Here is a 12733-nt window from a genome sequence, read left to right as displayed (position 1 = left end):
GTTTTCAAATGAATAATATTGATAATTAGACTATGTTAGTATCATGTCCTAAGGTTGTATATCATTTGGACAATTAAAACCTTTTTTCATTTTATACCATAACTTCGGAAAGAAATGTATTAAAAAAATTGTCTGTCTAGGCTATAGCTTTCACGTTAAATTAATGTTTTAAGTAAAAAGCTATCGTAGATTAACCTCCTGGGGCGGTTGAGTAAAAACTTGAATATATTTTTCATAATAACAACTAGAAATTACTTTTAATTGTTATGGCAGAACAGCTGCTATCATAATTCATTTCGAAATTGTTTCTTCTATGAGCTGCACATTACTAAATAGACGCAATAAATGACTGTAAACTTAAAACGCAAACAAATACTATCAAAACATTGCACGCACATAATACAGTTATCATAAAATAAAATAATTTATTTCCATATAAATAAGACACTTATAATAAAAATAACTGTAAAATGCACACGTTAACACCTTTGACATTTCACTAACGCATCTGTCAAAATTGTCACTGTCAATGTCATTCTGCGTCATATCACATCCAAGAAGTTCGAATACCGAAGGCTTTATCAACCCTAAACTCCCAATTAAACTAAACAAGCCAGCAACAAAGTAACGTTATTAATCGCTCGTTCGTGGAGGTCGCTGTGTAGGGTTGAAAAAAACGTAAACACAGTTTCACCTGCGTGCCGAGATTGGCAGGTGCGGCGCGCGCGCATCTGCGTCGTGTGAGGCAGGGAGATGCAGAAGTATCACTTTACCTGTGCACCTGCACGGCTATGTTTTTACGGATTTTATGCTCGGTTTTTAGGAAATTCGCAGTTCGTATAGGCATAGGCATTGGCCGGAAAATATCGCGCGAAGTAAAAGTGAGCATATTAAAAAAAAAAAAAATCTTTTATATTCAGACGCCAAGGCCCATAAAATGTTAGTAACAAAAAACAACTTAACCTATGTTAGATAATTACAATCTAGAAACAATAATAGAAAAAAAAATACACAGCCTGATTCACTGGAAGGGTTCTCAAGTTGCATGTAGCTTGACAAACCTATCCAGTGCAGGCCCGTCTAGTCTATCCGCGAATACTTTAAGGATGCTGTTGGTACTTCCCCTGACTCTGTGTACTAGCGACGCAACTTTCTTACGCATAATAGCGAAGTAGTCGTCCGTTTGTGCATCCGCCAACATGCCCGATGCACTACAGTATGGTGGCAGTCTCAACATCGCCCTAAAAGCATTATTATATTGGATGCGCAAGGTATTGTCTGCCTTTTGGGTATGATTGGCCCAGAGGCTGCTGGTGTAGAAGGTCTGGCAGTAAGCTTTGAAAAGCGTTATTTTGACAAGTGCTGAGCAACCAGCAAACCTCCTTGCCACCATATTTCCCCTAACAGCCAACGCCTTTCGCTGCCTTTCCATATCCAAATCATCCTTTAAATCCTCAGTAACAATATGTCCTAGGTATTTAAACTTGGTTACTCTCCTCAAGAGCGACCCACTGAGTGTTACAGGTGGAACATACGATGGGTTTTTATTTTTACCTCTAAACACCAACAGCTCATTTTTAATAGGATTGTACTTCAGCCCATGCTTCTCAGCATATACTTCACATATCGACAGTAACCTTCTGATTCCACATATTGAAGGACTCAGCAGCACCATGTCATCAGCGTAGCTTAAGTTATTTACATTAATTCCATCCACATGACATCCGACATGTGTGCTGCTGAGTTCAACAAGTAGATTATTAACATATATATTAAACAACCTAGGGGACGTCAGTCCACCCTGTCTAACACCACACTCTACCTTATAGGGGGTCCGACAATGCAGTTGACCACTTTACAAAATTTCTTTGATTCTTATACCATAACGCTAGTATAGATATCAACGAATCGGGTATATCTGCATACCTGCTATATTAAAAGACGTTAGTGTGAAAGCGCTTTTCGGAAATAAGTTAATTGGGTAACCAATTTAGCTATCTCTTTTAATATAAGGAAAAACATTTTTTATTCATATAGTTTGTGACGAACAACTATTTTTAAGATTATCTTTACGAAATAAGATTGTAATGAGCCTTCTGCACAATCCCCAAAAGCGTGACACGTCCAGGTAGTGGGGGCTCCACCAACCCTTGCACATGCTGCATTAAAATATCGACATGTTTAGTTTATAAATAACTTGTTTATTCCAACGGGATGGTATTCTAATTAATGCATTTAGATAATCACACTTATGGGATGCAGTCATTACTGGGAGATCAGGTGGTAATCGTGGCCTGCTGATGACACCGTTAATGAGTTCTGAAGAAATGCAGCTTGTCGCGTGCCTGCCGTGCTTACTTGATGAACCATTAGTTTTTGTCTTAGAAAAGATCACACCCTCTATAATCGTGCTAAGGAAAAAATGATTGAAGAGGCATGTATGGACTGCAAAAAGCTTTAAGAGTCTGTCAGAGCTAAAGAGATGAACATGACAGAAAAGTGAAGCGTGAGCGTGAGTGAGCCTTGAAGTTCTATTGTGGAGTTAACACAAGACTCTTCATCGGTTCAGATTGTTTCGTCGGGCATAGGCAGCAGTGGTTTATTAGCCTCTTCGAAGTGGCAAAGATGTTATACAACTGTCTTGAAAATACAACCATTGTTATCCTGTCATTTCACGTTACTTCTTTACTAGGGGCAAAATTAAAAGTCCACCATTTACACAGGTGGTACTTGCAAATATATAGAGGTAGTTAATCGTAGGTAAATGTCAGAAATCATTACGTGATGTAATTTTGATTAAAGAAATGGGGCATAAACATGGATGATCGACGTAATTGTTACAAAAGAATGTTTTCTACTCATGCGAACATAATAAAGTGCATTTTACATCGCAGGAAGTGCAGCATTTTATAATTATTATAGTCTGCATTGAGGAGACACCTGTCGCACTACTTTTATATAAACAAACTACTTTTGCGTTGCATTATTCGCATTTTCCTTATTATTTTTTTAATGTGTTGAAAAGGGTTGGTCAGGACCTAACTGACCCTCCCTTCTCTTGTTTTTACTTTAAAGTATAAGATTTGGAAATAATGCAACCGTCAAATGGGTTTTAAAGGATCGTCTATGGACTGTGCTTATAAATTCATATTTTTAACCAAAGATTTTGGCATTCTCTCTATCTAACACAGACCAACAAAACTTTAACAAGATCTAATCTATTATATGTGCAATAATTACTCTTTCCTAAATATAATGGCTGTTGATTGCTCTATGGTCATTCTGTAGCAATAGTTACGCCTCTTTTAATTAGAGAAAACATCTGCTGAATAAATGATGGCGGCGTTTAAAATAAACATGATTATCCTTTGATACTCGTTGTTTCATGGTTATAAATTCTAGCATCAATTTAGTAATTACAATTGGTTATAAAAGATAAGTCATTGCAGCGTAGAGGCGCACGCTTTGAGCTTGTATGTCGAGAGATTGATGCAACTGGTAACTCTGTTATTTATATGGCAACATTCTTCAGATTGCATGGCAACATTGATGGGAATGATCGGATAGTCAAATACAACGACTCACACCCGCGTTACACGTCACCTGTATATTATTTTCATGTAAAGGTTAGCTATATTGGCAAGTTTCATCCAAAAAGGGTCTCATGAAAAATTGACCAGCTTATCTACTCACAAACTTTCCTCTTCATAATATTAACGTAAAAGTGACATTGTTAATACTTTACCTGTTCACATTTCAGCCAGAAGATGATGGTTTCCCCAGGCTTCCGCAGCTGGCCCTCAGTCAGTTTCTGTTCAGCAAGGATCTCGCTGTGACGACGACCTGTCTTCAGCCATACTTCTATTGACCTGGAGACGAGAAGAGAATAATGTGTGGGTTAAAGGGCGTTTTGTTCAGGACCATCTTCCGCCTTTTAGGACCCTAGTATATACTCTCTGGGTTTCCCAAGGCACTAATGGTGAGGCCCTGGGTAAGCAGGGCTCTATTGATTATTAATGAGGATTTTTTTTCTTTTATGTATCTTATTTCTTCTTTCTCCTGTTTTTGTTAGTCTGGTGTTGTGTCAATAAATGTCTTTTCTTTCTTTCTTATTTCTAAATTGTAGAACATACAGATATTATAAAGCGATAAAGTTAGCTACATTATACTTGAGTGGTATGTGATTGTGCACTTAACACGGACAAACATGCCGTAGGCAGCCTAGTAATTTGAAATTCCCAAAAAAAACTCGTAAATGTCTTTTCAAAAGTGTCCCTTAAATAAATTCGTCTCACTTGTCACCATAGAACTTTCGTAATAACGCATCAACGTAATTATATTCTAAAGTAGGGAAGAAACACGTTAGTTATATTAGAAGTCGTCGCGTAGGCGTGAAAAATTAAAGAGCCGTGCTCCCCTACTTAGGGAACAAAATACTTTAGTTCATTTATAATATTGGACTTCATTTTGTTGTCCGACCCCTGAACCTGGAACGCCTAAGTTTTTGTGCGTTGTTTCAAACTACGGTAGATACGACTATTGTAAACAATGGATAAGTAACTATGGAAAGTTTCGTCATTTAACCTAAAGTCACAGTGGGACATGGGAACCATTACCCAAGGAAGCAATCACTGTCCTATTTGCATTATTATCATCACTAAAACTTTAAAATCACTTAGAAAGCAATAATGCAAAAATGATGACGCCACTAAACTTTCAAGCAAACTTGTGAAATCAAATTATTTCATGGAAAACGGGTCAATTGAAAACAAATGCAATCCGCTATCACGCGCACAAACAATCAGACACGTTAACAAGCAAATCATCGTACAAGTGTCAAATACACATTTAGAAATATTCTCACGAAACTTACAATACGGCAGTTATCTTATGACGGTAACTATCGGGTTACCTAACAATTTCGAGTCATCAACGTGGAAGAGAAAAAAGTAAAAATTATAGTGTCACCACATCCTGCAAGACATTTCATACTTTAAACTTGTTAAGGGCGCATTTGTATCAGTCGAGTGACTCGCACCAGTAGCAGAGGGCTATTAGTCATTGGGAACTAATTGGAATCAATAAAGACAAAAGCAGGGGCTCAAACGGACAGGTACTTTTTCTTGGTGATAAATGACTGGAAATGCGTGCACGGTATCGATCCGATGTTTTATTTTGTGACATATCCGTGTTGCGAGTTGTTGGGGGATTGAAAGATAGCTTAATCAACAGCTTTGTTTACTTTAGTGAAGTGAAAAAGCATTAGTGGATTACAAATTCCCATTTTCATTTCATTCAATTTACCAATAGCGCAAAATAGTTGAGAGGGTTTTTGCAAAGATTTTGGCAAAGCGTTGGGATATTGTCACAGTTTTTTTTTCACAAAATATGTTCCTCATAGATAAAATGATACATTCTTCTAAATTAAAAACAGAAAACCCCCAATCCAAACGCAGCACAAGAAAATTTTCGGGCACGAATCCGTGCGCCGCGGTTTCAACATGAAGACATTAAGTTTGGCCTTCTATCGCCATAATGGCCACTTAAAAACTCATAAAAGTGTAGTGAGACGAGCCCCCGAAAGCGTCGATGTAAGGAGATCATGCTCTTAGATTGTCTGTGGTTAAAAACTAACTGGAGAGGAGAGCTTTATGGCGCAAAGCAGCTTATCGCCCTGTTTTGTGGCGCGTGATAAAACCGCTTTATTTGCTTTGAGAAATGTGCTAGATGAATTTGTATTCTGCATATTATTTAGGGGAATTTTATTTTGAATTTCTTAAATAACACAACTTGCAGAAGAAGCATTTAAGATATTATGTATATGTACAGTAGAGACATGAAAAAGAAACAACTCAGTAGACATGTGAATAATTTGCAAGGTACGTATTCCAAATATTCCAAACAAAATTTTTATGCAAATAAAAAAATATTTTTTTCTCATCTTCACAAATAAAGGACTAAGGAGTCTTACAAAGCTTTTTTTTTTAAAAAAAGAATAACAGCGTGGGCTCAAAGATGCGTTCACAGGATGTTATGAAACTCAATATGGCAACAACCTGACCATGGACAAGACATCGTGTGAGAACAAAGAGTTTTTATTACAAAAATGTATTTTTTTTTTCAGTGTTGCAAAGTGGTTTATTAGTGCTATTATTGTGATTGTGAAAGATCATCTAAGTGACCATTGCTATTGACATACGAAATCTTAATGAATGTTCTTTTTATGATAGGTACAGAAAATAAACATGATTAAATTATTTGGTTACTTTTGGCCTAATTCAAACTTTATATTTGTGTTTGTAAATAGTCTCGCGAAAACCTATGTGCAATGTTATGTTAAAAATAAGTTGCATAAGAACTTCTTGAATAGCAATGTTTCCTTCTACCGATCACTTTTCCTTCTCCAGATAAAACAATAGATAACAATCGTTCGTTCAAAAACTTATATCGACGACATTCTCAAGTTGGGGTACAGCTCAAAAGGTGAATCTATGCTTCGAGAAAGTTCCAAATCCCCTTTTCATGGGGGATAGGGATCGATTCCCAGTTACAAACCCCGCTTTTATCTCTCTAAAGCCTTGAACTTTTCTTTCAAATCCAGCGTTTGAGACGAGAACAACTTTGCTTTATCTTTCAAATAACAAAGTGGAATCCGCTGCGAGTTTTGTTGGTAAACATCTACAGAATTGTAGTGTTAGATACTAAATGTTGGTGTTTGATCCGAAGTTTATCTGCTGATAAGTATCTAGCTGTAAACACTATCAATATTATGCAATATTTCAGAATCATTGCGTACGTATGCTTATGCGCCCACAGCAAATGTAACCAGCCTCTCGTAACTCAGTCAATAAAATATCTGAATGAGCTTTACCAAGAAGCTTGATGCAACACGTCAAGACAAAGTAACAATCAGCATTGCTGATTTCCCTGTGACCACCAACAAGGATTCTACAACGTATATTACGTTTCTGACCACAAATCAATAATCACCTAAGAGGTTGTAATAAAAACTAAGTGCTTAATACTTAATAGACCAGTGCCCATCGCAGACATGATTAAAAAAAAAACATAAGCAACAGGTGTTGGGTCGACGACCCAGCTTACATCATGGCGCGAAAAAATGGCGGCAAAAATTGTGTTAAGTAAGATTCGGTCGTTGCGTCCGAACTAACCGTTTTTTGGGTGCTCATTGAGTTTTTAGACAGAGTAATATGTTTTAAAAAATTGTCTGCAATTCTAAAATTAGACATTTTGTTTACTTATTACGATTGTCATCATCATTAGTCTGTCTGCGGCTAGATCTGCCTCAAGGATGTTCCCATGATATTATTATGTCTATGATTTCTTAAGACAAATGATGTCAGTTTGTCACTGTACGCCACACAATTCTTTGTATTTGGAGATATCAGTTACGATAAATGCAATTAAGGACATCACTTAAATCTAGAAAATGATAAAAAAAAAATAAGTAGCATGCACTTATTACAGATTATAAAAACGTCACCACAGTCATTTTCGGACTGTGAATAAATAAAAAAGCAACTGAAATATTAAAATGCAGTTTAGAAAAGTGTATGAGCAATTCAGTTGCTAAGTTGTTACAAAAAAAGAAATATGACTCGATTTTAGAAAAAAACCTTTTCAGAACAACATCTTAAATTGGTAAGTTGTTATTGTGAAATAATACAATATCCTATTTATAAGGATAATAGTCAAGGTTTAGAAGATCCGTATTTCACAATCACCTAAATAGAACGTACGGCTAAGGCCAAGTAAATGAAATATGTTTTTATCTTAGTTTATTGTATAACTTTCGTACTGAAGTTTTTTGGCATGAACACACGAGTATCTAGAAGCAATAATTTATGTGAATATCGTTTTTGCTGAGCAATAAACATTTGAGATTTGCTGACTTGGTCATATTTATTATGCTCATAGTTGTTACTATGGAGAAAAACGAACGAGTATTGATATGATTGGACGTGGAATTTCTGGCGTGTTCTCCATGGATCCACTTTTTGGAACTGTGCTACTAGTGCCTGATTTTCCATAAAAGCTTGCAAATGCCTATTCAAAGTAAATATTTTTAACTTTAACTTTGATCTCGGCAGTTATTCTCCAGAAGACTTATTAGAAGCATGTATTTTATTGGAAAGTTATGAAGTTTTAAACAGGTATAGTCAAAGATAGACTGGTCATGTTTTAGTACTTTCCGTGCGATGCACAATGACAACTTATTTACCGCCAAAATCAACAAACTAAAACATCGTGAGAAATAAATTCTAAACGTGTATGCATTTGAAATAACGACATCGAAAGTTTACATAAAGTTACATGATTTCAAATATGTATATATTTCTACTTAATAGTGTACAGAGAGAAAAGGGTTCATTTTGGTGGGAATATTGAAACGTAAGTGAAAATATACCTTAGGTATCTTGTTAAGTACAGTCACGAACCAATATTATGTCTGCATCAGTCTGCTATTGCAATTGTGTCAATGGTCTGTCACTGAAATCAATACGGTTGATTTTCATAGTTTTGGTAATCTGCTATTTAAGAAAAGTAATATACTATTTTGTCAGAATTGTAACAACAGCCTTGGGGCCCGGTAGCGTCTAGCAGACTTCTTTAACAAAAGCCTGTCGGGGATATATTACTACTTTATGTACTGTTGATGTCTGAAAACGAATATGACCAAACGAACACCTTAAATATAAGTCATCAATTTATGCCCTATCTTTGTCAGAAACCTGACAGAACCTAAAAGCTATCCTTAAGCCACATAAACCGTTTAATTTACGAGACCCGGGCATTAACCGACAAGACCACTTACATCACATTTACAAATGAAAACGCGCATTCTTATCGCGACGAGTTCATTGTCACGGATCCTACATTAATTAGTAATCCCTTATGCCCTTGACGAGTTATTGCATTATCGCGGCCCAGTCAGCCAGCAATGATGAAGACAGGAAACTCTTCGTTAGGTCTGGTGGTAAGCTGACGACTGTGTACTTATTGGCTTATTTTTGCTTTATTATCATTTGGTGCTACGTTGATGAACTCCTGGCTGGAGGCCTTAAATTCAAGGCATCTACAGGGAAAAGTCCGGTTAAGCAGTTCACGGCCTCCTATGCTGAACTGCGAGATGCCATACAAAAAAAAAGCTGAGGATCTTGTAATCAACAGCCGAATATGTTGATTGATCAGAAGGAAGATTAAAATAGGTGAATAAATAAATATCTGGCTGGCAAAATTCGAATGATGAAAGTGAACATATATACTGGACCAGAGTTTGATGGTGTATTTTTGAAAAAGACAACATTCGTAGCTTAGTACAAAATAACGCTATAGATTTGATTGTCAAACAGTAACTATAAAATGGTGCATTCCACCGTGTACACCAAAATGTGTAGCATTTTGTCCATGACCAAATAAATGTACTCGTATTCCCATTCTACTTAAGAAAGAAACCGTTACCCACACACAAACCATCAAATAACGTTTTAATATAGTTACACTAACGTGTTCTTAAAGCTCGCTGGCTCCCATACCGCTGCACGCGTAGGAATGCTCTCGCGCATACCACGGCCTAAGGTTTTATTTGTTTCTTACTGTTGCGACGAAAGCCGTGGCATTTGTTTATATTTTGTGTAGGTATAGTGTTTGTTTTTATATGTCCTATATTGTTTGGGCAGAATTGGGTAGGTTACTATATGCTTTGTTTTTTAATTAATCTAGGTACTTGTTTGCAGATTAACGTCACGGTTTTGTTGGAAAATATACATATATCATAAAAGCCCCCGTACGAAAGTTTATTCACCGATTACCTGACATATCATGGTCAATGGTGTTGAAACAGGATTTTCGTCATTGAATTAACCCCATACGGTCCAAAAAGAAAAAATGGATAATACGAACCTAACATTCGTACCTGCTGCCTGAATACCAACGTCACTGAGGTAATTCGGCTACATCCTTAGATATCGATACAGAACAGATTATAGGCAAAAAGTAAGATCAATTTAGGTATACCTACCAAAAATTCCTCCTGTTAATTCTCGTTACTATAACTACTACAGTCATTGGGTTAATTTGGCGATACACAGAATCGAAGTAAAACAGTTTTCTGTATGTGGTGGCGAATGTTAATTACAATTAAACACAAGTATAAAGTGAAAGGTTTCCATTGAACAAATGCGCGACATTATTCCGAGAATGCGGAATGCACATTCACTTGCGGAGTGCATGTGTCAGATTTCTCGTGAACTACTAAATCCGGTAGAATTTTTACGTATTATTTACAGTTTTACCTCAAAGAAACTATAAAAAGCGGATTTTTTAGGAAAAAATACTGTTTATTTTTGGTTTACAAGGTTTGCGAAGCCTTTCATATCTACGAACGTTAATGTCTCTACAGTCTTTATCAACCATACTATGGGCACAGCTCTATTTCTGCCTATGGACGTTTGGGTTCATGGCTCGTGCTCAAGGCTCAAAATGACTTGATGAAAACCTGGATATAATTATGGTATACTTAATGATGATTTTTCTATTTTCGTCTTTCGATAGGTTAGCGACACTTGCCCAACAAATGTGGCAGTTTAACTATAGTAATTGCTATTGTAATTACGTTGAACTCTATGAATGCCGTGTGTGGTGCCCACTCCTTAATTAGCCTAACATAATTAATGTAAACAATACTCAATGATTCTTGGAACTAGACAAAAACCGCGGTCAACGGCATCTCGCGTAGTTACTTAGGTAAAAAATGAACTTATTAATACTTGTAGTTTATTATATGTCGTTATTGCGAGGGGATAAGGTTGATAGTCGTGTGTTTTTTTTTTATAGAAATGTCACTTTGACACACACGGAGTGTCAGGGTGGGGGATAATTGATGAGCTGTCTCTCTGTCAACCACCTGACGGTTCTGTGGTGGTGATAGAAATGTTCTACGTCTTGTACTCTGTTAGAAATATTTTTTGTTCAATGAAGTCACAGAGATGGCAATCGAATTAAGCCTTTTTTGTGGTTGACGAGCCTTTGGTGTTAGGTCACCAATTACTTTTCGGTATCCGTATCAGAATATTATTTAAGGGTTACAGTGGTAACTACCATTGGGAGGTGATATCTGTTGAGTGGGCTCTTGTATAGATCAGAGTGCTGGCCCACAAAAGCGACGAATGAAAGACAATTGCATGCGGCAGAGATTAGAATGTTAAGAGGTATGTGTGGAGTTACCCGAATGGATAGAGTGAGGAATGAGTATATAAGAGGAAGTTTGAAAGTGGCGCCGGTATCACAAAAACTGGGCAGAAACCAGCTGTCGTGGCATGGGCATGTGATGAGTCATGTTGTGAGGAAGGTGATGAGTATGAACGTGGACGGGTATAGTGGGAGAGGAAGACCAAAGAAACGATGGATGGGTTGTGTGGAAGTAGATATAGTAAGAAAGAATGTTACTTGTGAGATGACGGCAGATAGAAGAGTATGGAAGAAGAAAACATGCTGCGCCGACCCCAAATAAAATTGGGATAAGGACAGGAGGATGATGATGGGCTCCTAATTTACTGGCCGAACACGGCCTAGTATCAGAGTTATTTCAAATTATTATTAAGTTTACACCTGACGACCGGTAACTTTAAAGCGTCATAAACACTGGAATGAGGGATGCCGTAATATAATGAATTATGCAATCTGTGTATTCTTACAGTTACTTTTCTTGTTGGTCAACTATTATCACATATCTCAGTGTCTTTAAAAGTACTTAGATCATAGCCTTTTTGGGAACACCACGACACACGTCCCAAATTTAAAGTATTATCATTTTGATCTTGGTACTTTCTCTCCTAGTGAGAAACTTTGCCTACCAAATGAAACAGTTAAGTCTATCTATTTTCCCACCGAACCTAATTTGGATATTACAAAAAACTGCAGCAGACCGTATCCTCGACATATCAACAGCATTAGCAACAAATCCACGTACATGTTTCATTCGGAGAATAATTAAAATTCGCGTATCAGATGATCGGGCAAGACATTTAGAATGCTAAGCCTTTCGGCCATACACCTTTTTTGTCTAGATTTTTTATCGCTAGATCTAGAACATAAGTCGTGTATAACAGCGGTATATTGATGAAATGTTTAGACGCGAGGCTAAGCGAATGATTTTTTAATTGGTCATGACATGATAAAATTTTGTGTTGCCAACAAAAAATATTTTTGCCAAATGATTTTCTAGTTCGGAGAAGTATTTAATGGATTAATAATGATATGATAACTATTTCTTTTTGCGGTTTTGGCCGTCATGTTATTTTGAAGCTGCGGTTGGATAGGTTGTAAAACAGTCTTATAAATCAGTGTAATACCAAAGATCCGAAATAACAATTTGTATTTTTGGGAGTTAACAAATTCGATAATATTATTCATAATTCTATAAAATACGACTGTTATTAAAAGAAATGGCATGAACATTACTAGATTAAGTTAACCTAATCAACAAATTAAGTCATCAAAACGGTCATTGAAAATTAAGCACAAAAACGTAATTGTATCATTACATTTTACCACAAAAAATGGGCCGTTTCATTTATCTTAATCTAGATTTTTCGACACAGCTGCTAAAATTATGCTCTGAAAATAAAATCTACATTTCTTTGCTATTAAAAACCTTGTAATCTCAGTTATTAATGAACTCAGCGGGGTAATAGCCCACTCATTGAACAAT

At 36.5% G+C, this 12733-nt stretch overlaps 1 protein-coding gene across 1 annotated transcript in view; it reads right to left on the bottom strand.

Annotated features, from left to right (window-relative positions):
• The window catches only part of LOC124635432 (tRNA dimethylallyltransferase), a 228108-nt gene that overhangs the window by 33852 nt on the left and 181523 nt on the right, over positions 1 to 12733 (bottom strand). Inside the window, exon 4 of the mRNA XM_047171312.1 lies at positions 3746 to 3869. Coding sequence (XP_047027268.1) covers positions 3746 to 3869 — 124 coding nt within the window. The remainder of the gene's footprint in view (positions 1 to 3745; positions 3870 to 12733) is intronic.

The sequence above is a fragment of the Helicoverpa zea genome, chromosome 12 (genome assembly GCF_022581195.2).
Source record: "Helicoverpa zea isolate HzStark_Cry1AcR chromosome 12, ilHelZeax1.1, whole genome shotgun sequence".
NCBI classification, from domain to species: domain Eukaryota; kingdom Metazoa; phylum Arthropoda; class Insecta; order Lepidoptera; family Noctuidae; genus Helicoverpa; species Helicoverpa zea.
This window is presented reverse-complemented; position numbering and strand designations above follow the sequence as displayed.